At 36.3% G+C, this 24840-nt stretch overlaps 1 protein-coding gene across 2 annotated transcripts in view; it reads left to right on the forward strand.

Annotated features, from left to right (window-relative positions):
• The first annotated feature begins 373 nt into the window (after window positions 1-373).
• Window positions 374-24840, forward strand: part of LOC103053958 (glutamate decarboxylase 1-like) — a 33024-nt gene continuing 8557 nt past the window's right edge. The window contains exons 1-10 of one of the 2 annotated variants that reach the window (XM_088130749.1): window positions 374-575; window positions 6837-6971; window positions 7457-7699; window positions 9068-9158; window positions 13374-13486; window positions 14537-14652; window positions 16701-16780; window positions 18154-18208; window positions 21439-21555; window positions 23370-23434. In XM_088130749.1, coding sequence (XP_087986875.1) covers window positions 545-575; window positions 6837-6971; window positions 7457-7699; window positions 9068-9158; window positions 13374-13486; window positions 14537-14652; window positions 16701-16780; window positions 18154-18208; window positions 21439-21555; window positions 23370-23434 — 1046 coding nt within the window. In that variant the 5' untranslated portion in view covers window positions 374-544. The remainder of the gene's footprint in view (window positions 576-6836; window positions 6972-7456; window positions 7700-9067; window positions 9159-13373; window positions 13487-14536; window positions 14653-16700; window positions 16781-18153; window positions 18209-21438; window positions 21556-23369; window positions 23435-24840) is intronic. The other variant, XM_088130751.1, reaches the window with a different exon arrangement.

A 24840-nucleotide genomic window follows, 5' to 3' on the forward strand; every position in this document is an offset into this window, starting at 1 on the left:
TCTATCTCTGGATATATCCTGCTTTGTATATGCCCTGGAGATTCCAAAATATTTCATTGAACAGCCTTTTTTTTTCCTGATTCAGCCAACAGTACATTCTTTTTAAAAACCTCTTTTCATGAAAACCTCTTTTCATGATCATTCCAGAAAGATAGGGAAAAAGAAGACCAATCTGCCAAGCCATATCAGTGCCATGCATTTTTTTCCTATCAGTTCTTGTTCAGTTTGGCGAACAAGAGTGAACAAATGGCTATAGTTATAAAAGCAACACTGTCTCTTTAAAAAAAAAAGTCTGTCATAAATTAAATCAGAAACTTTTGCCTCCACCCATCTTCCTATCAAGTAGTGGAACGCCCAGAAGCACTGAGCAGTCTAGAAATATAAAACTATGTGCTCCACAATAAAATAAATAAGTTCAGCAGGACGTACATTCATGAATACATACACATTCAATTTGATTGCTACAATTTTTTCTTTTTTCTTTTTTTCCTTTTTACTACTGTGGATATTACTCAGTGGTGCATGATTATTCAGAGGCAAACAGATGGATTTCCAGATGATTACCCACACAACAAGTAAGTCTTCAGGTATCATTGTCTGATCATCTCCCCCCTCCAAAAAACCTAGCTATTCAAGAGTTCCAAAACAACTTTAGGATTGCTCTGTAGCTCATCTGGATCTTGGGAATGGGGGAAGACTCTTTCAAAAGCATGTTGATGATAGTTGGAGGATGTCTATGGGGAAAACAGCTGCAAGGAGGGGAGAAAAGAAAAACAGGAAAAAGTTATTGCAGATAAACCCTTGTATTTCTGTGGGTTTCTCAAAATGATTCATGTAATTCATTTGTGGTTTTTACTGGGAAAAAGTGTGCTGGAAAAGAAATAATTAAAACTTTAAAACCTTTTTTTTTCTTTTTTTTTTCCTGGGGGTTGGAACTGAAAACATAATTTTACAATTAATTTTTAAAATAACCCCAAGAAACCTTTTTAAAGCATGAGTATATTTAGAATCTCATTATGGAACTAAACTTCATGGGACACATAACTTTTTCATCCGCTTTTTTCTGAATGTTGCACATGTGCTTTTTATTAAAAAAGAAAACAGTAATCTGTTTTTGTTTTTCAGAGAATAAACACACTTTTCCAAACAACCATTTGTGGTTTTCCTTTGCCAGTGGATTCATTGTTGCAACACTGTAGTGTAGATGTAAGCTAGTAAGAAATTGATGTCCTTCTAGAAGTAGTGCAGAAAGGTGTTTTTTTTTTTTTTTTGTCCCTTCAAGGAAATGTTGACACTTGGTGACTGCCTGCAGTTTTCTTGGCAAGACTTTGGAAGTAATTTGCTATTGCCTTCTTCCTAGGGCTGAGAGACAGTGCCTGGCCCAAGGTCACCCAGCTGGCTTGGTGCCTAAGGCAGGACTAGAACTCAGTCTCCTGGCTTCTACCCTGGTGCCTTAACCGCTACACCAATCTGGCTGTCTAATGCAGGAAGTACATGACTATAAACCCTATGATCTGCTTCTAGGTACAATTCAGGGAACTAAAAATACTCTGTAGATCCTTAAATAGTTTGGATCCAAGGTGGTTTGCTGGGATCATACTTTATGGAAGGTCATAATGTGGTACATTTGGTTTTAGTATAATGTGAAGTGTGGACCTAGCCACTGTGATAAGTTACAGCTTAGTAGTAAGGTCACTGGTTTATATAACAATGGAACAAGCAAAAAGTTGTGAAGTGTGTGAGCATCTGCAGTGCTCTCCAAACCTGTGGTTCTATAAATAAAACAAGAAGGAAGTGAATTAAATTGTCTCTGGCAAAATAACAAGATAAATTTCCTTGTTATTGAGCTAGCTTTGTCCTCCTGGACTCTTCTGCAACAAGATGGCTTTTCTTCTCCCTAATGTATGTACTAATTTGATCTGTGAAGGATATGGCCAATAGGAGCATCTTGTGGTAGCTGGGAGAAACTCAGACAAGATGAAGCCGTGGAAACAATACTTATGCAAAGCTTTGGAGCTTTCTATCAGTCTAAAAGCAGCATATCTTCTACAATGTATTTCAGGGAAACCAAATCAAAACCCTGGGAAACATGTCTTTGGGGTGCCCACCATTTTGAGTGTGAGAATATAACAGTATCCTTCTATTCCACCCCTATCCCCACCCCCACCCCAGAAAGTTCTGTGATACTCTACTTTAATTTATTTAGAATAATTGGAGTAATCTAGATTAATTGGCAGTAACACAAAGAGCACAAATGCTCTCTTGGCATCTGAACACAGTCCTACAGCTGCAGAATTCTGTCCTAGTTGAGACTGATCTGATTTGAAACTTTCAAACTTTCTGTAAGACCCTATCATCTCCAAAGAGCTCAATTCTCCTTTATTTCCACGAGAATCCTGGAAGATAGTGCAAATTATGAGATAATGAGTCATAAGGCAACCCAGCAAGCTTGATGATAAAGTCAAGATTTAAAGCCAGGTCCCCTCTGTCAAACTTATGTACTTTAAATATTAACTATACTGTCTCTGTAAAAGGTGAGCCTTTGTAGAACATTTGCCCTCACTTAAAATATGAAATTCTACAGAAATCAGCAGCTTCGGTGTTGTAACTGCCCCATGTATGCTTTTTTCCTCCAATTTATCTTTTTGCCTTCTTCCTCTTCTTCTTCCTCCTCCTCCAAGAAATTGATTAAGATACAGGACTACATGTGGATATCTGGTGTGGTTCATAGAACATCCAGTGCATTCAAATTTGCTAAAAATAGAAAGGTGCATGGGAAGTTTATATATGGTAAAGTCATCTAGTAGCAAAGATTTAACCATTCACTGACAATTTTTAGCACCTTTTGTTTATCTCACCCACATCTCTTAGAAAGTGTTTGGCTAATGTTTAAAACGAGTCAGCCATAGGGATTAGATCAATGTAATTACTTCACTGTTATTTTGCAAAAGTGAGAAAAGTAACTTCTTCCATTTGAAATGTAGCTAATAATCTTTTAAAAAAAAGATTATGGGCAAAGAACAAATCTGTGTTTTCAATACAGTATAGTTTTAATGACAAAGCCAAATTGCCATGTGTGTTAAAAAATCCATAAAACATATTTAGAGATTGATGCTTATAATGTAAACTTCTGTAGGAGGTGCAAATCTTTGGAATTATTTTTCAAGGCAAGATTTTTTTTAGAGAGAAAAACCTATTAAATACATCATCAGTGTTATTCTCCACTTTCCATGGAGAACATTTCAACAAAAATCAAATGAAGCAATATAGATATCAGACTTTTTATGTGTGGTTTTGATATCCCCTTGTGCTGCTTTCTGCTGAATTCTAAAAATAACACAATGCAAATATTTCAAAATCTGCAGTAGAAAACTTTTATTACCATGACCCACCCCAATGTCACAAATACTTTTCAGTGGGGTAGCCATATTAAACTGTTGCAGTAAAAACAAAAAGAATTATTGTAGTACATTCAGGACTAATTAATTTATTATCCCATAAGTTTTTATATATATATATATATATATATATATATATATATATATATACACACACACACACACACACACACACACACACACACATCTTGAGTATTACTGGAGGTAGAGAGAAAAGGAGAGTGAACAGCTAATGACAGAGCATCCCAGGAGGTGGGTAGCCAACGTTAGCCAATACAGAAAAGCTAATCAGGGCTAGATCTGGTTGGTACTCAGATGACATACCACCCAAGACTGTTACTAGACTAGGAAGTAAGGAAAGAAAAAGAAGACGACAATACCATATGACCATGCTAGTGGAGCCCTACTACAGCAATCCCTGCAGGAAATATTATGGAGTCAAACCTGGGGAAATGCAAGAATTTTAATTTTAAAACTGGTTTTATGTGTGCATTTTGTTGCTTTAACTTTGTTACCATTATTATTATTATTATTAAATTATAAGTAATAAAATCCAAAGGCTATTTTGGATTTTATTACTTATTTATTTTGGAAGTAAGAGGCTATATTCCTGCCATACCTTTCATCATGTCAATTAAAGATCTAGCTGATTATGTTAACTTGTTCTCTTCAGGGAAGTGGATAGTGTACTGAAATCCTGAGGAGATTCCTGTTGAGTAGGGCATTCAGTTCTGCAGCCCAAATAAAATGGCTGTGCAATGTGGCAACAAGGGAGCCCATACTAGCCCGTTCACAACTCAGTGAAATGTGGCAGACAAACTAGTTGTCATTCCTTCTTCTGTCAGAAAGTAGAAAACACTAGTTCTGAGGTGAAGTAAGAAAACATGGGCAGAGGTTGTGTTCACTGCATCCTGGAGTAGGGTGAAGGATTAGGTGATGCCTTCCTGTTCTCCAGAAACAGTGGATGGGTCATGCTGGACCAAACAGGAAGTATGGATCGTTGTGAGTGCATCACTTTGATAGGAAAATAGTGAAGGAGGTCTGGCGTGACTAGCATGGAGACCAAAGTTTCTGCTGCACAGGCATCACTTGAAAACCTGCTTCAAGAAGTCCCTAGCAGGGCAAAGCAATATGTTGCACACAAATGAGTGAGGAAAATTTTCTAGGCCTTTAAAACTGTGAGACTGTTTAATGGGGAATGCGTGCGAGGAGAAGGAAGTAGGAACATTTGAAAATAATAGGCTTGGATGTCAAAATAGTAAGGTAGGACTGGTCTTTGTCTTGCTTGTGTGCCTCACCATTTTTCCCACACAGAAAAAAAACCTCACCCATTCTAAAGAAGGCATTGTGTTTTGCTGTTGGTAGATTTGATCATACAATTTGGGGAATGAAAGCAGTTAACTGGGTCTTGGTCCTTTTATGTTAAACACAGAAGAGAAAAGGTAGGGGCACAGAACAAGGGAAAGCACAGAAGACAAGTTCAGTTTTTGTTTGAATGCCATAAAGCCATGTAAAAAAAAAAGCTATTCCAAAGCAAGTTTACACAACTTGGTACTTGCATGGTGACATCATTTTAATCTGCGTATTCATACTGTGAGGTTTACACTTCACTCTCACTTTATAATGATTTGTTCTCTATTTTGTTCTGTTCTCTTTTAGTGATATTAAAATTCCATTGAAACATGGACAGATTGGCAGAGACTTCAGTCTACAAGAGCATAAATGAGATGAGGGCTGCTCCTATGTTTACGAAACTTGATATTTAATTTGTTCTTCTTTTGTGCATATTAAAGAAGATACTGCATGTCATAAAAGTAAATGAGCATATTAAACATTTGCAGACAAACTGAATACGCTTTCTTAAAATATTGTTTAAAAAGTAAATATAGTTTCAGAGCAAAGCACTATCAAATAACAACAAAGATGGGCAGAACATTCCACATCTCTCATCTTACCAATGTTTATTTCATTCAGAATGGCCATAGGCATTATATACACCTGCTGAAACTACTAGAAAAAGGGGCCCTCCAAAATCACATTGATTATTTCTTGAGCTGAAGTTCAGTTACAGGCTGTGTAAGAATCAAATCAAATATCATCCACCTTACCAATGTCTTTTCAAATTAAAGAAACCAGGTGCATTTTCTATGTCCTGTGGCTGTGCCATGAATGGTTATTATTTTCAGTAATATCAGGCCAAAGAGAAGAAGATGAAATCTCTTTCACCCATTCACGGGATGTGGCGGGGGGGGGCACGGATTTGCACAAATACATGATGAAGCTCTAACAATTCTTCTGGTTTTCAATATAGTTATGAGTTAGGCAAAGGTGTTATGAAGAATGGGGCACCCTATAAATAACTACATTCATTAGGAAATTGTAAATGTCACTATAGTTTCACAGGATGTGAAATCCTTCAATTCATGGTGTTTAATTAAATTATTATAATTCCCTTTAGTAGTGACCTCAGATGGCTGAATTCTGATCAGACTGGAAATCATAGACACCAACAAGTACGAGATTATTCAGGAAACCCCTAAGGTGCACATAGGTTTATATACAAGAACATGTATGTATGTTACCTATGAGTTTATGTTCAAGGAAATAACTTTTTTAAAAAATAAAACCACACATGCCTAACTGATATTCCAGGAACTGATCAGTTTATGGGCCTGCTTTGAACCTACAGAAACAAAACAGGAGAAAAAGAAAGTATAAAGAAACCAGAAATAAAGACAACAGTTCTTTTGTGGTATTCACTTCCCCTGTGTTGTAAAGGGAACCTGGCCTGTTGTGTACTATTTATTTATTTACATTAAATTTATTATGGCTGCCCACTCCATGTTTTCTATATGACATGGAACTCTATGGAGGGACTATGTATGCATGGCGGCTGCCAGCTGGAGACTTCTCAAACCAAGATGTGGATAGTAATGAGGCTGGGCAGGAGAAAAGTGGGGCCAGCATGCCTGATTCTGCTCTCTCTGCCCATGAACCTAATCTCATAATGGAGATGAAGATCGCACATATAGCATGTGCAAGTCTACCAATCACATTTATGGCTGAAGATATAAAAAAATATTAGTTGAAACCATAAGCCAACAAAAGAAAATAGAAGACTGAAGATGAGAAGGAAGTGACATGCTCAAACTCTAGAAAAACTGATTATTATAAAATAAAGCTAGCAAACCTATAACACTATGTAGCAAAACAGACAAAAATGTGAGGGCGAGAAGAAGAAAAAAACAAGACAAAATTAGTTATTTTGTTTCTGCTCCTAAAATTCTCTCATACAGTATTTCTGTTTCAGGCTACCTTTTAGGGCAGTTACCGTAACCTTTAGGCCAGACATTTAATCATCTAAGATCTTCTACCAGCCACTCAAACATTGATGTAGTAACTTTTAAAAAGATGATTATTCTTGTGCTATTTTCCCAGATGAACCAGCCCATTCAGAACCTCACCAACAGAGATCCAAACATATTTCTACTTTCCATGGAGAATGTGAGGAAAGGAAAAAAATATCTACATTTCAGAGCTCTGTGACAAATTTTTCAAACATATATGAATCAGGTAATATTAACATTTTATTGTGTTTGAAAGAATACATGTTGGCATGTATAGGGAAACTTCAGATGGCTTCGGTCTTTTCTAAAGTGAGTAAAGTTTTGCTCCACTACTTTATTCACTTTCTTAATCTCTATGTGGCATCATTCTCTGATTCCGCTCAGTAGAATTGACCGTTTATTGGATCTGTTAGCACATGACTCTCAGGAAATGGCTTAACACTTTGCATTTAACAGGTCTTTTTGGAAGGACCTCTATTTGGGAAAGTTTGTACTTGGAAAGATTGCTTATATTTTTATAAAGCAAAGAAACAAATGGAAGAGCTAGGGATATCAGTGGAGAACTTTGTTTTCCTCTTCAGTTGGGGAGGTACAATTGTGAAGGAATCCTCCAACTGTATGGCAGTTCTCTAAAAAGGCACCTCTGCCATTACATTCCTCCTAAACTCTAGTTTTCACAAAATGTTATTTTATTGGGGGTTGTTTCCTTAGATTTGTTGCCAGCTTGGAATGGCGAGGAATGCACTGAACATTTTCTTCATGAAGTGGTGACTATTCTCTTGAGTTATATCAAAAAGGCCTATGACAGAAAGAGCAAAGTGCTTGATTTCCACCACCCCCATCAGCTTCTGGAAGGGCTAGAAGGCTTCAATGTGGAACTCTCTGATCACCCAGAACCTCTGGAGCAAATTCTTGTGGACTGTAGGGATACCTTGAAATATGGTGTTAAAACAGGTAACTAATAGTACAATGTGGCTTGCAGCATTGTTTTTCATAATGCACCAATTGTTCCAATGACTGTCCATCATTTAAACAAAACTTAACTTTTAAAGGCAGAATGGTTCCAAATACTGCAAGCTAAAGACTGATATCAGTAGAAGAATCTTGCCTTTGCTTTTTCTTGTCAGCTTGCAGAGGTATTTGGCTGGTCCTGTCCAAAACAAGAGTTAGAATTCTTGTCTTAGGTTCCTTTGTATACTACCATGTTTAATCACATAATAAACTAATGTTTTTGTCCAAACTTCCACTTCACAATAGCCCCAGGAGTAGTTTCTACACTCACCTGTTTGCATGGTAGAGAAGAGTGTGTGTATATACTGTTCTGTCCTGTACATATTACAATAACTTTGCACATAGGGGTTTATTCAGAATTACAGTCCTTCCCCGTTGAATTAAAGAGGGGGAAGGGAGGCACATTAATCTCCCTTATATGTGACTTTTTCATGTTGCCTTATGAGCCTGGTGGAAAGAAACAAGCATCTGCTATGTCTGAACCAATGTGCAGGTTAGTATTAAGTGTAGCTTAGTTTGACTGAGTGACTAGTAGCACCTTCAGTACCTATAGAAAATTGTTAGTCAATTGCGACGGAATTTCATTTTATTATGCACTTGGTGTGTAGTGTATAGTGAAATGACAATAAAGTATTCTGTTCTATTCTGTTCTGTTCTGTTATAGTCGTAATCCAGGAGGCTGTTGCCTGCACGGAAAAGATGGTCTATTAGGTATTTAATGGATTTGAAAAGTATATCTGTAACAGAGTCTCATTTGTTTTCATTTGCAACAAAACATGCAAAACTTTTGAGAGAAGGCGGGGAGAAGGGTGAGAGATGAGGAAATGCAGACAAGCAAACATATTAAGAGGTTCAAGTGTTGTAGGGCAAGAGAAACAGAGCAGGGAGTGGAAAATGTGGAGAGTGAAGCTGAGATAGAGAGAACGGCACTCCCCAGAACTGAACACAAAGTCCCCTGATGCTAAGTTTTACGACATAAGCTTTTTTGATGCAGACTTTTAAAATATAAATCTCCTCAGTGTAAGCTTTCATGTACTGTATAATATTTGGCAGTATTCTTTTTTGGATGCATCTCTCAGAAATGTCTTTTTTAATGCAGATTGTTGATGAGGGAAAGGTAGACTGTCACTGTGCCATGAATGTTTTAATGGATATTATATTCCCATAAAAATAGGAACTCCTTTTACATACATGACACACAGGCACCAGGCAAAGTGCTTTTTTACACTATCTTCCAACTGCCTGTGGATGCTTTATTGCAATAGTAAGAGTGTGTTAAAATGATGTATTTCTGACATTTGTATTTTTAAGGACATCCTCGTTATTTCAACCAACTCTCCAGTGGCCTTGACATTATAGGACTTGCTGGAGAATGGCTGACAGCTACTGCAAATACAAACATGTATGTACTGTAATCTCAGTTTTATATGGGATTAATGTGAGATTAAATAATATTTCAACAGCATATTAAATTTCTGTTTAAGAATTAAAAGAATGTATGAGCCCCAACAAAGAAAGGATTTTTGCCCTATTGCTCATGTCCAGTTGCTAAGATTGTGTACAAAGATTCTTCTCCAAAGGCCACCACCCTCAGGGAAATCTTCTCTATACATGTGCCTGTGCATGCGCGCGCGCACACACACACACACACACACACACACTGTTTTAAGTACCAAGACGTTCCAATAGCCACTTAATATTTTAATGCATTACTTTTCTTTGTTTTGTACCTGGCTTTTATATTATCAGCCTCATTGTTTCCATTTTTATTTTGTTCTTGATGTTTATGTGTTTATATAGAACAAAGTACATTTACCAATTGGCAAGACTGTAAACCAAATAATGAATAAATAAGCATTTGCAATGTATTGGAAGAGTATGTATACTGTTCTGTGAAAAACCATATTTTTCTACTGTAAAAAGATGTTTCTGTTTAGGATTAAACTACACATGTTATTAACCACACTTCCTTTCTTAATAAAAAGCACATGCAGAGAATTCCACATCTGGATTTGGACTATAGTTTGGAGTGGTTTGCAAATTACCACTCCCCAGAGACTATTTCCCTTTTTTTGGGTAAGAAGCATGAATGACATGGTCCACTAAACGCTTAGGATTTGGAGAGCTTAGTAAATCCTCAGTTGCCCAAATGTATTAACAAAACTCTGATTGAAATTTTAAACAATGAATGCTTCATGCATTGTGTCTAATAGGTTGGCTGGATCATGTGCAATAAGTAATAAGTACCAATAAAAGCTACTTATAAGAAGTAGTATGTTGACACTGCATAGTTCTTTAAAAAGTTATTTTTCCTATTCATCCAGAAGAAAAACCCTATGAACGTTGACATTTTTTGTAGTCTCATTAGTCATGATCTCTCCACCAATTTTTCTTCATTCAAGAGAAACAAAATTAAACGATTTGGCAATTTTTGTGAAAAGCAAACTTCAGCACTGAAGTAACTCACCTACTGATATTAATAGTGCTGCCTGTGTATAGAAGAGGGTAGTGCTTCTGATCAACATAGAAAAAATCTAAATATTTTTCCTCATACTTCGGTTACATATATGACATTCTGAGCATCAGAATTCATCTCCATGGTAAAATTTTAACAAGATGGCCATTGTGTAAGAAATGTGAAAAAATCTATTGGAAAGTCAGTTCACAGGAATCAGGGTGAAGTTTGTATCTGTTTCAGATACAAACAGAATTAATGGTCATGGCAAATTATACAAAATGTCAACAAATTTAATCATGTTCCTCTTTTGGGCTAAGTATCTAATAATTTGGATAGAACAAAGAGAGCCATTTGTGGTGCAAGATGTCCTCAGTTCAACTCTTCAAAAAGGCCCTTTTTCATTGCTAAGCACTCTGATTTATGTGCAACATCTTTGATACTTAAAATTGGTATATACAATAACACCCTTAAACTCCTAGATGACCAGCAACCTAAAACCTAGCTCTGCAATATGCAACTATAGCTCCAATCTTATTTAATATGGATGTGAAATCAATTGTTCTACAATTCATATTTTATATACATTTGCTATTAGGAAGTCTCTTACAGTTCCTTTTCTTGCAAGGACATCCTCCTGTAAAATTAAGTTTCAATATAGAAAAGTTAGAATGAGCAAAAGCAACTTTTATTTATTGATTTATTCAATTTGTATGCCCATCTTAGCAAGTGTCTTCATATGGTATATGAAGCAGCATGAAATAGAAATAAAGTTTTATCATCCTAGTGTGATAGAAAGAAGGTGATTCTAGGACACAAGTTGCCTTTCAATCTCCTTACATTGTTTTTTTTTTTAATTGAGAGAGTTTTAGAATGGCTCAGACAAAAATGTAAAAGCACACTATAATATAGAACCATTCAGTCAACATTACAGAGAGACTACAAAATATAGAGGCAGAGGTAATGAGAATGCTATAACAAGTGAAAGAGAAACATGAAAGAGAATGGTTATCACATTTTCCCTGATAACAGTTCTTATTTGTATGGGTCTATGAATATCAAATATATCTGGTACTCACATGGTAAACAGAATGACTGCCGGTTGGTGTGGCCAGGTTTATGTGACCATCCTGCCAAAATCTGGAGTTAATTTTTGTATTCTAGTCTCTCAGTTAGAAGTACACTGAAAAATGGTTATGGTATATTCACTTTCAAGTCATTCATTCACTTCAGATATTTATATTTACTTTTCCATTTCAAAGTGTTTAAATGGGCTCATAATAAAACCAGTTTTAAAAAGTTGCCACTTTCCCATGTCCTCACACCTACAAAACTGTGTCTGCATTTTATGGAGTACCACAACATTTCAGAACTTTATTAATGGAACATATTTTTCGTAGACCGGCACATATCTATCAGGCTTTGTGCTCTGCACTCTGGACTTACATGGGATACAATGGTATTTACTTTTGGGGGTGAAAGTAGGAAATACTTCTATAGCTGATAAATGCTGTTGCTATTTATTGAATCTGTCTGTAATTCTATAGAAGTTGTTCATTCAATCCTTTTTTATAGTATGTCTAAGGCATCCTAAAGTGGAATACTATTGGTTTAATCAATCATTAAAATATGAAGCATAATAATTGTAAAATGGCAGATAAAACTATGACTAAAAACATTTGGGAACCATAAAACTATGAATGTAAGAGAGGACAAGTCAGGCAGACAAAATGTAGCATGATTAACAGGGCATTTAGATCTAAAGAAAATTAGATTTGGCCTCAAAGCCTGTTTGGTTCTAACTGCAGCCTTTCTGAACCTTTCAGTTATGTTGGGGTTGTAGCTCACCTCCTCCCCCCGCCCCAACCTGCAGCACCACCACCAGTGATCTGTGGCTAAGCCAATAAGGGATGATGGGGTTGATAGGACCAGGTTAGTTAAAGAAGACTGACTTTATAAATGCGTTTTACAACAATCTTTGTTCAGTGGCCAACTAGTAAAATACCATTATCATTTGAAGATGGTGACAAAACTATCTATGCCAAGCTACAAAGCCATACTTTAGAAGACAGAAAGATAGACAATTTTAACAATAGCAGAACACTTTTCTCAGTCATAATACTTACCTCTGTTATAAATTTATCTGAATAAGATCAACAAGTACATCAAATCTCATATACATCTTACTTACATCAGTTGAACAACTCAAGCCATTTCACTCAGATGTCACTATCTTTGCCAGCTTGCCAGGATAAACAAAATTTGGGGCATGAACATGAGCTGTTCCAGTTCCAAATCTTGTTTAACCATAAAGGGAGGATGGTTCTGGGCAAGCCACTATTACTGTGTAAATAAAATGTTACCTTTATAAATGAAAGAAAAGATACAACTGTATTTTATATAAGTAAATGATTACTACAAAGTGTACTCCAATTTATTTCCCGCATCGTTTTAGATGGTTGAGTGGCCATCTAAAGAAGGGGAAACCTAAAAACAATTGAGTACAAGCTAGTCTAAATTACCTAATCACAACTAGTGTCTACATATCACCAAAGGATGACACATATTCATCATTGTCTTTAAAATCTCATTTTCAGGCTTTAAACATTCACATTCAAATGTAATATATACCAGAAAGGTTGATCTATTACTAGATTATAATATTATTTAAAATAACATAAGAAAAAATATTTTATTATGATTAATAATTCAATAATGGTTGGATATAATTCCCTTAATAATTCAGCTCATCCTAAAGTATACTTGGTAATCAGTTAGAAGATGGTAAATGGATAGTAAGAAAGGCACTTGAGAAAAGTAAGAGTGAATCTAGGAATGCTGAATGATTATTCTAAGTTTAGCTTCACATAAGTAGTCATAAGTACTTGCCCAATGGCACATCCAGTGTTCTATTCAGTCAGGTCCTAGATGAGCCTTGTGATAGAAATGCATGCACACATCAGCCTAGATAGGTTTCTATAGCTTTATCTGCATGTATAGATACCGGATTCTGTGAACAGAACTTTTCTCCATGACCCAGATGGAAATCTGCATCACTGTCTTGCTTTCATCTTTGTCAAGCAATTTGGATGTACATTATTTCTGTTTCTGCATCTAAGTTTTCTGACTGTGGTATATTGCTTACATTAAAATATGTATTAGGTTTACATATGAAATAGCACCAGTGTTCATCATAATGGAGGAGATCCTACTGAAGAAAATGCAGGAAATTATTGGATGGGAAGAAAGGGAGTCAGATGGCATATTTTCTCCAGGTAAGTAAATTAAAAATGTTAAGTATTACTCAGATTAAAGATAATTTATCTTCCTCTTTCTTCCTGTGTACACATAAACATGCAAAGTCACTGTAAGGCAGATTAAGGAAACTTTGACCTGCAGGCAACAATCTGGCCTGCAAGCCTCTACATCCAGCCTATGGTGGTCCTTCCCCTCCGTTTCTAGTGAGACAGCTATCTTTTTCTTCCTCTTTCTATGTGGAAAAAGGTGCCATCTTCCTACTCAGAAGACGATAGGGAGTAATTGCTTTTGATTCCTCAGTAGAAGAAAAATTGTGGGAGGGTGATAGGGCATGACTTCAGTAGAGGGAGGAAAGTAGAGGGATTTTCATTCAGCAAAGTTCTGGTGCCTGGTATTATCTAAGCTACCACAGGTTTGGAGACAGCAATCTCACCTTTGGGCTGCATTCAGTATTTTCTCTCTTCCTTAAAATGAATACAGAAATAGCAAAATAATTGCACTCTATGAGTTGTAATCAGAACTTTCAAAGAAAAAGTCATCCTCAGTCATCCTATTCTACACTCTACTCTCAATTATTTTTGTGGCACAACAATGCTACAAATCACCAGTGGATGAGAGATGATAACAATTTTCACTGATTGACAAAGATGTACCATACCAGACTGAAACAGTGATATGACACTTGTATCATAGAGGGTTGTGGAATTCAGCATGTTGGGATCATTGCAACATCATTTTTAACACTGAAAAATTATGCTGTACCCTAGTGGATAAGAATGTAATCATGGTAGCTGTACTTACATAGCAAGCTTTTCATGGGCTTGCTATGACTACATAGACTTGCCTTGGAACTGAAAATGTCCTGAATGGAAGTAAACTGATTCTAGAAAATTGGAACTGAGAAGATTACCTGTGTGGATGATCCATATTCACCACATGTAATAATTTAAACTAATCTGCATTTGGTATCTGAAATTTGTCTGTTTGGCTTGAAATGGTGAGATGAAGCATTCATTCCCAGGAACACCCAGCTATTCAAATGGCAATAAAATGTAATTGTTTCCTAGGGGGAAGCATATCAAACCTTTACAGTGTTTTAGTTGCCCGCTATAAACGTTACCCTGAGATTAAAACCAAAGGCATGGCAGCCCTTCCAGAGATCATATTGTTTGTTTCTGAACATGTGAGTATTTATGCGTGCAATCAAGTCTGTATAAAGTTATTTGACTGTGGTAGACTGCAATTATCTTAATAATACATGATTGTTGAATGAACTGTCACTGTGAAGGAATGTCAGAAGAATGTAGAACCATTACAGAAAAGGTATCTGAGTCCTGGGAAGGTAGAAAGCATGAGAAAGAAACTCAAAACAAGTCCACTTTGATTGTATTAACTAAAAGTTGAAGTAGGGAAGGGCTTTGATAGGCTTTCAATATTCTGTGCCCAATACCCAATGCCCAAACACGTTAAGTACATTTCAAGACTCCTAATTAATCCTGTTTCCTGACTTTACCTATCTCAAAGGGTTGACATTCACCAACTCTCAATTCCATTCTCCCTAATTTTATCAATTGATTACTTACTATGAAGAAAGTTACCCTGCCAGAATGGAGAAGGAATTCTTGACCTATAATTCATGGTTAGTTGTAGAGATGAGAAAATTTTGCCTTCTCATAGCAATAATGTTAGTTTGTGGTTTAACTGCATTGTGAATTATTTCTGTCATGACAGCCACTAGAGGCATTATTTTTATTTATTTATTTATTTATTTATTTATTTATTTATTTATCATATTTATATAGCCGCCCATCTCACACAAGGTGACTCTGGGCGGCATTGTGCAAAACCCTTAGCAAAGTCAATGACTGGTAACTAGTAAATGAATCCTTAGGCCTATGAACAGTTATGACTGTTGCAGTCATCCTTGCTCCATATTGCTAGCATAATATGATTTTGCATCAATCTAATGCAGCTATGTCCAACTTGGCACCTGGCTCTAGATGTATTGTTATTTTAGATGTATTGTTATTCTAGTATATTGTTATTCCAGATGTATTGTTATTAATTATACAATATATAATTTGGGAATATGAATATTCCCCAAATTCCCAGCCAGCGTGGCCAATGGCCATCCTAACTGGAGAATTCTATGATCTACAGAATCCCCATATCCAGAGAATATCAGATATGAAAGATTTGCCTAATTTAAATTCCAATGTGCATAAAATGTGACTCACTTTAGTCAGTGTCACAGTCTAAGAAAGATGACCAGCCTAAGCAATCAAAAACTAATCAATTATAAATCAATGAATTATGACCTTTGATTATACTTTCCTCATGGACCACAACAGTACTGTATTATAGATTATATTATGGAGGTATTATTCTGACTGCAGTCTTGAAAACCCCCACTTTAGTTGGTAATTTCATTTGTGACTTAAGCACTCAGAGCAATAATTTAGCACATTTTATTTTATTTATTTATTTGATTTCTATAGCCACCCATTTCATTTGGGCGGCGAACAGTCGTAAAAACATAAATCAATTAAAAACAGTTACAGCCAATACAAAATAAATATGGTGGCCAAAGTAAAATTATTGTCATAGATGTCAATACGGCCAGGAAATGTTTGTTATTTCTTTCACCCTCCCTACAACCAAGAAGGTAACTTTGCAGAATTTTCTCGAAACAGATTCACATTGTTTATTCTAGTTGCTATTTCTTGTATAATGCCCCAAAATGATATTAAATTGGTAGTACTGAGAGAGATGGAGGAAGTACTTCCATCAGCAACATCCCCCCGCAAAAGAAGTAAATTGTACGTGGCCATTGTTGATAGTATGATCCACCCTCAAAAAATAATTTGACATTTTTTCCTGACTTGGAGGTATTTAGTTTCATGATCACCCTGCATTGAGAATTTTGAAAGATATGTGCTCCCTTCTTTAATTTCATCACTGTTAAGTCTTAATTTGACTCTCAACTTATTTATACACACCTACTCATAGGTTTCTCAGATTTGGTTAAATGGGGTTTACTCCCAGATACAAGGATTGTTAAAACTGAACTCTAGTCCCATTGATGTTAGCAGACCAGTAATGGGTTCAAACTCAATGTTACTGTTCCTCATTTTCTTTAAGACAAGAGCAGTTATGAAATTGTTTTTCTCCAATGCATGTTGTAAGATCTTTTTTTGCTATTTGATGTTTTTCTCCTCTAAAATATTTAAGAGTCACTATTCTATAAAAAAGGCAGCAGCAGTCGTTGGAATTGGGATGGATAATGTTATTGCTATCAAATGTGATGAAAGGTAAGATTCTCAAAGTTCTCCTGCATAATAACTTTATATACAACTCAATTCCTCTAATGTTCTTTGATATTATTTTCATCTTCTGGCTTCATTATTTTTGGAAAATGTGCCCCTCCCCCAAATAGGTTAAATGCCCCTGAGCAAATTGCTCAATTATTTAATAATAATTCCTACTTCCTTGGAACATTTCACAAATGATGAGAAACAGGTACCTTCCCCAGAGCAGCATAGGATATTTCAGTTATTGCCTCCTGACATTTTTTTTTCTCCAGCATTATACAGATGTGCCATGAATTCAAGGAATTCTTGTAAAATGTATCAATTAATTTCTGATAAATAATAAATAAACTAAAACTGGATCTACTGTCCCCAGGGGTGTCATCAAGAAGTAGCTGCTGAAATTGGTTCTGTTGTCACAGAAAAAAACAGCAGCATGTATAAGAATATCAAGAACATCAATGCATTTAATGAATGAATCAATTATAAAATGAATATTTTAACCAAGAAAATGATTACAATTTAAAACAATAAGGAACATTTATTTCAAACTCCTACTGTAAATCCAAATGTCTATTTCCTCTACAAGCAGTAAATAGATCTTATTTTATTTTATTTTGCTGAGAGGAAAGAAAAGATAAGGACTTCATTGATATTCTTCATCATCCTAATCCTGGGAATTAAAAAAGGAGATTTCCCTGGCCCTATGACTTCCACTGTGTCTTCATTGCCTATCCCCACAGTTTTCCATATATTCAAAGGTGAATGCCTACTGTTGATAGATGCCTCTGCTTGTGCAGGTTCCTGCATAATTTTTAATGTAGCCTCCCCCTCACAATGGGTTTTGAATGAATGAGGATAGAGTATTGCTCTACTGAGAAAGTTCACCATGCATCATGAAGATTAAAAAAAAAATATGGAGGAATTAAACCTACAGGCTCAATCCTGTTCTCTTCACTTGATTTTGTGTGTTTGTGTATGTAAATATTTCCTTGTTGAGAATGATTACATGGGACTTGACCCTTATGGGGATTTGTTCAGAAGTACAGGTAGTCCCCAGTTTAAGAACGAGTTCCATTCCCAAGGTCTGTCCTTAAGTCAAATTTGTATGTAAGTATTATTGTATAATACTCTATAAGTAGCATTGTGTAATTAACTCAAACCATTGTGTATTTACTTGAATTTTGCTAAAATAGGCTCTGTTCTTAACTATAGATCATCTGTAAAACGGGCGTTCTTAATCCGGGGACTACCTGTACATGTCTGTAAACAGTTTTGCTTGCAGAAGAAAGGCTCCTAATTTTTACATATTTAGAAAATTATGGAAGGTCATATTTATCAACTACTACATTTCATTTTTTTTAACATCTTAACAGGGGGAAGATGATCCCATCTGAACTGGAGGGAAATATTATCAAAGTCAAGAGACAGGTTTGTTTGTTTCTTTTCTTATTGTATTGGTGTATATGCTTCACAGTCTCTTTATTAATTTGATAAAGTAGGCTATTCCCTACAAAGGCTCATGTCCCAATAAACCTGTGAAATATTTCAGGTGCTACTCATGTGATTATTCCTCTGGAACATAATTCTTGTTTTTAGCTTTGAATTATCATACTGATGGCAATTTGACTTCAGCTGAATATCTAGAAATGTGTAGAACAGTTTCCTTTTTTTTCCAAGAGGGAAAAGACAGACAAGTGAGCAGATAGTGACAGCTCCCCATTTCCCATCTTTGCTTCTAGCTCACTCATCCATCACTGGGAAAGAGCAGGTTAATGAGATGGTGGTAAAAAAAGACCATTCGAATTTTCTACTTCCTCACATTTCAGTTACACCCCAGGGGAAGATATCATAAGGAAACTCCTCCTTTGGGCTCTTCTTAGATTAGAAAATGCTGGCATTGGATAGGCTGCAAAGATTTGTAATAGAAAAGCAGGGGGAAGGGAGGCTGGCTTATAGAAATAGCATTCTTGGCCACCTTCTGTGTTAAGCTCAAATACGGTATTGTAGAGGTACAATTTGCTTCAATGTTTTTGATATTTGTTTTTTAAAAAAACATTTTTGACATTAGTTCATTATTCTGTTTTACTGTATTTTTACTGTCTTCAAAACATTTGTTCAAATTCTATTTAATTGCCTACTGCTTTGATTGCACTTAGTTGTTATGTGTCTATCTTGGTTATGCTTACTGTTCATGTCCTGATACCCATTTAGAAAAGGTGATTTATCAATATGTTAATAAAGAAAAAATTCAAAAACATTCTAACAGTGATGAAGAAGAGGAAAACATTTTGGAAACTGAAGGACAGATTTTGAGCTTAGTAATAAAGAACAGTAATTGCCATTATATTGCAATCTTAATTGAAGACACCTTGAAGTCTAACTTACTTAAAAACATATACATCATTTCGGGGTATAGAACTTTATGTGATTTGCAGAAAGAGTGGAAAGTAGTGGCAAAAGAAATTAAAGTCAGGAGAAAAGAGATCTAACAAGCAATCTAACTAAATCTAGTTTATACCCTGCAATTTAAACTAATGCAAATGCATACAAATAGTATAAAGAAGATCAACCCAAAACCAGTAAAAGAAGCAATCACAGTGCTACTACATAACATACGTAACCTAACTGAACACACAAAAATTGAAATACCCAAACTTATGGAACTCATAGCGTTATGCCTCACCACGTACTTCCAGTTGGACAGTCAAATCTATGAATAGATCATAGGGACCTCAAGACTCATAGCAGGAACAGAAATACAGTATCTAGAAATTAGCCTTCCCACTGTCTCAGTTTCCAGTATGAATCCACTACATAGATGACACCTTTGTCATAATAAAAAATAACATTAGAAAACATATAATCAACCACGTGTACAAGGGAATAAAATTCACAAAAATAGAAAACAACAACAATTATCCTAGTTATCCAAAAAAGCAACAGCATATTACAAACATAAACTTGCCAGAAAACAATCCACACTAACCAAATCTCCAGCTACAACAGTCATATCCAAATAGCACGCAGAAATACTGCATATTGAGATGAGCAATAACACACTGCAGCACACTGGAATTACACAAAAGAGAAATAAATACTTTCACATCTTTCAACACACTAGATAACCACGCGTTTACATCAAGAGGTGCATGTCAATCCAACCAAAAAAAACACAAACATTACAAACCATAAAAATGATAACCTTCCCCTATCTCAAATTGTTTGAAATAATCATGGTAAACCAACCAACAAAGTTCTTGCAGAGTATATTAAGCAAACCCAAAGACCAAATGCTAAGGGGAGACAAAACAGGAGTCAAATACAAAATAAAATTCAAGTACTGCAAACACCACTATATAGGGCAAACTGGCAGACAGCAAAAACTGGTGATCAACATAGACGTAAATCCTTGTTATGGACCTATCAAAGGACATAGCCAAAGACCCAGCGCTAGTGCATCAGCTCAACACGCAACAACATTCCCCCATCACAGAATAATCAACCAGCAGCTAGATAGCCTAGAGACATTTCCTCGTCAATCTAATAACAAAAACTAGCTACAATGCAGCAATCACAGGAAAAGTACAGTACTTTAAGAATCAACCAGCCCCCAGTCACTAGCAAAACATCTGCCCACAGGACTATCCCATCTAAGCACATGGAAAGCAGGCAAAAGAGAAGGATACATAATCTCTGCCAATCTACAAATCTCACTTCTTCAAAACGCTTGCCCTGACGATGTTATCTAACAGGTTAATGAAATCTCTGCAACCTCAAAACCAAGCTTTGAGAACTCCAAGAATGGAACGTGACAACCTTGCCTTGAGTTATACATATTCCCTACTGTTGTAAGAAGGCATTTCCCTTCCCAATTCCCTGATCATACCTGTCTAATTCAGTTTGTCAGAATATAGCCAAAATAGATAGGCAACCTTTTCAGCCAGTGGGCATATTTAGAATTTTGAGATCATCTAATGGATTGTCTCATGCTTGCAGGGGAGGTGGGGTGGGTATTTGTCCACAAAATAATTATTGTAGTGGACCAGTCATTTACTATTGATTCATTTTCTCAAGTGCTTCAGATGTGTCCTATCACCCCAGATTCTTGTTGGCATATTTTCATGAAAAACCTTAGGATGCACCCATTCACCATTTTTATTTTCTAAGAATGTCTGTGAGACTCAGTAGTACTTTAATAACTGTAGGTGGGCTTAGAAGATAAACAGGGCTTGGACAGATTTGTACTTGGAAGGGAAAGTTAGACTGGGAATCATCCCAGAAAACAGCAGTGACAAACCACTTCGTACTGTTGCCAGTAAAACTGCATGATATATCCATGTAGTCCCCAGAAATCAGGCTTGACGTGAGGGCCTTACAAGATATGCTTTGTTTGGTTGAATGAAGGCATTTTATTTTTTATTGATGCATTGTATTTATTTTTAAAATAACATTCTTTAAAAATTATCTGATGGCTACTAAGGAAGGTGTTTGAAGGCGCACTGGTTGTTACATACATGAATTGATCTCTTCTGAGCTAAAACACCCTGGCTATAGAGTACTTGGCCACTATATTCTACAATGGAAGTATGTTTTAATTATGATTATGACAGAGGGTAGATTGCATGTGCTTTAATGTAGGTAGTTGTATTCTTTTTCAGGGCAAAATACCACTGTACGTTAGTGCCACAGCTGGGACAACAGTATATGGAGCCTTTGATCCTCTTGCCAACATTGCTGACATTTGTGAAAAATACAATCTTTGGATGCATGTGGATGTAAGATCATTGTTTTCACACTCAATGCTGCAACAAACTAGTACTGGGACAGAAGTTAGGCTGCTCTATAAGCTGCTCCCAGCTGTCGCCTCATGAATGTACATGTCCAGCCACCTCAAATATACAGAGTCAGCTTGAAGCAGCTTACAAAGCAGCTTTATGAGTCTAGAAAAAGACATGGCTGCTTTAATGATTTGAAGAGAGGTTCTTTGTATCTCTGTGTGTTTTCAGATTGTAGAAAACCTATTTGATAGGATTTGCACAGCCCTATTAAATATACACATGAATGAGAGACATGTATATAAATAACAAAGTTATTAGGACAACCTAAAACTCAGTGAATTGGCTGGAGTCTTAGAAAATGGATTTATAACTGCATATGATGAGCAGAGACAGCCATGAAAGCTGTACCTGCTTCCAAGGAGAGTAAGGTCATTTGCTACCCTTAAGATTGTTCATGTAATGTAAGTATAGGTTCAGAATTAAATCTTGGTTATACCAGAATAACACCTTGAACCAAAATAAAACTAATGGGATGCTGCAACAGATTGTTATTCAACTTCAGTAATTTCCTTCCTATGAGTAATTCATAATATTCAACTCATAATATGACACATTTTAAAACAGTACTTTGTGTTGACTCCTGGCAACTGCCTAGACTAGTCCCTGCAGTTTTCTTGGCCACATTTTTGGAAGTGGTTGGCTGTTGCCTTCTTCTTAGGGCTAAGAGAGAGTGACTGACCCAGGTCACCTAGATGACTTTGTGCCTAAGAACTAGAATTCATAGTCTCTTGATTTTGAGCCTGGTGCCTTAATCACTATACCAAGCTAGCTCTCAAACAGTACTTTACTTTAACTTAAATAATAGAAAATATTTTAAACATAGTCTTTTATGCAAAATCAACAAGTGGACAAAGATAGAAAACTGAAGTCAAAGAATAACCTGCTGCACCATCTTATTAGCTCACTGTTATAGTGATTAATATAAACTAAATGTGACAAAAAGAAAAACAGAAAAAAAATCCATACAACTACAATAACAATATAAAATTAATTCAATCCTTAAGCTTATCATTAGATAACAAACTCATTTCCTTAAAATCAGACAGCAAGTTTCTTGCCAATTGGCTCGACAGAGTCAAAACTCCTCATGAGATGACAGATTCCATATTTTAGAAATGTAGTTCAACACTGCATTGTTCCTTAACTATAATATTTCTTCCCATATGTTTTGACATATGTAGTGATTTAAAACCAAAACAAGGCTATAATTAGAAAGACCAGATGATATGAATTAAGGAACCTTTAAATCTTTTACAATGCTAACATAAAAAATGTAATGAACATTATTTTGAGTGTCCAATAAACATGAAATAATATTTTCTATTAGTCAATTTCATTTTTAAATTGTAAGAAGTATATTTCACATTTCTTAACACTTGGTCTCATTGACGTTCCAAATTTTCCTTCCACTATTGAGGTACTGTATGTAACTAATACTAATACAATAACTTTTATTTTACTTTTTAATTCCTTATAAAACAGAATTGTTGGTTTCCATTCAAGTGCTGTCTCTCTGCCAGAACATAACAGAACACAAAGCACTACTCTGTTTTCTCTTTAGTAAAAAGCAAAAGATATACACAATCTGAAGAACAATCAGAGTTTTCTCTTTTCTCTGTTTTCTCATTTTGGGAGTTAACTTCTCTTTTCCCCATATATTTTTGAGAGACCACTGTAGTAAATATGGCTGGTAAAAGGTGATAAAAGATGGAATCTTCCCATTTAGATAACTCTGTGTTTAATTTCTATAGGCAGCATGGGGAGGTGGCTTACTGTTGTCAGGAAAGCATTCCCACAAATTGAACGGCATTGAAAGGTAAGCATGTTGTGCTGTTATTTATTTATACTGCAGTGAGATTAATATCTTAGTCATTTCTTTCATTTCTAGCCTCTTCCTGAAGGGAAGATAAAGAATACAGTGATAGTGACTCATGAACAGCCAAAGTGAGTTGTGTTATGGGAAGCACTTCAGGGAAAAGAAATCTAGATCCTATTCCTACAACCTGTGTGTCAGTTGAAGGAGGGAGGGAGAGGTGTGTGTTGTGAAAATGGAAAAGCATTAATAGACCCAGTCAACCTATCCCCAGAGGGTTCAATTTCCACCCGCACAAACCCATTCACACTTGGAGTCACATTGACTTTACTTAATCAACCATGTTGTGGGAACACTTGCTCCCTTTTGCCTACCAAGCAAAAAAGCTGGTGAGAAACAGTAGCTGAAAATGCAAGCCATTGCATTGCAAAGCTCGCAACAAAGCCCTGCTAGCACAGAATGCACCTCCCAAATATTAAATGATCTTCATATGCAAATGAGGTCTCCTGTTGCCTGTCTGGCCAATGAGAAAGCAGTCAGCGATATCATGAAGACTTCCTAGTATTCTCCTGGCACAAAGGCTCATGGGATAGTAGACCATTTCTGGAAATAGTAGGTGCAGCCTAACGGTATATACTCACAGATAGGCCAAGAATTTTAGGTTCCAAAATACACTAAAAAAAATTGGATTTGGGTTATTTGTGGACTGGAGCTCAGATTTTTTAAAACCTGTCACAGCCTCAAAATTGCGTGGTTTTATAAATGACAATGTAACAGTTTACAGTTTCCTGCCTGTTGCTGTGGTTAAAAATTTCAGGGTTTATCTGTGGATAACACATTTTTCGTGACATTTTGGTTGACGTTTTGAGGGTCGGCTTATCCACAGATGGGCTTATCTGCGATTAAATACGGTAACCAGTGGTTTTTGGCTGAGTTAGTGTGACTGTATGGTGCCAGCGCCACTAGTTACCTAAGGGACCGCCTCTCCCCTATGACTTCAACCCGTCCCACCCAATCACACAGAGAGGACATGCTTCGGACCCCCTCGGTGAAAGAACTTTGACTGGTGGGATCCAGAAGGAGGGCCTTCTCTGCGGTAGCCCCCGCTCTTTGGAACATTCTACCCCCGGAGGTGCGATTGGCCCCCTCACTCCTGGCCTTCCGTAAGGCTTTGAAGACCTGGTTCTGCCACCTGGCCTGGGTTGGGGTGGGAATACTTCAAGCATGGGGATGGCTAGCCCCATAGAGGCCTTCTGCCTTCACCCTCAGATTTTTCATCTTGGACTCTCCTTCCCCTTTTTAGTAATGTTTTTAACTGATGTTTTATGTATTTATATATATTTATGTTTTTAATGTTTGTTGTGAGTCGCCCAGAGTTCCCCCATTGGGGGGAGATGGGCGGTTGAAAA

Source organism: Python bivittatus, unplaced genomic scaffold (genome assembly GCF_059951505.1).
Source record: "Python bivittatus isolate LINGU-HERP-01145 unplaced genomic scaffold, Pbiv_v1 ctg000840_np1212, whole genome shotgun sequence".
Taxonomy (NCBI): domain Eukaryota; kingdom Metazoa; phylum Chordata; class Lepidosauria; order Squamata; family Pythonidae; genus Python; species Python bivittatus.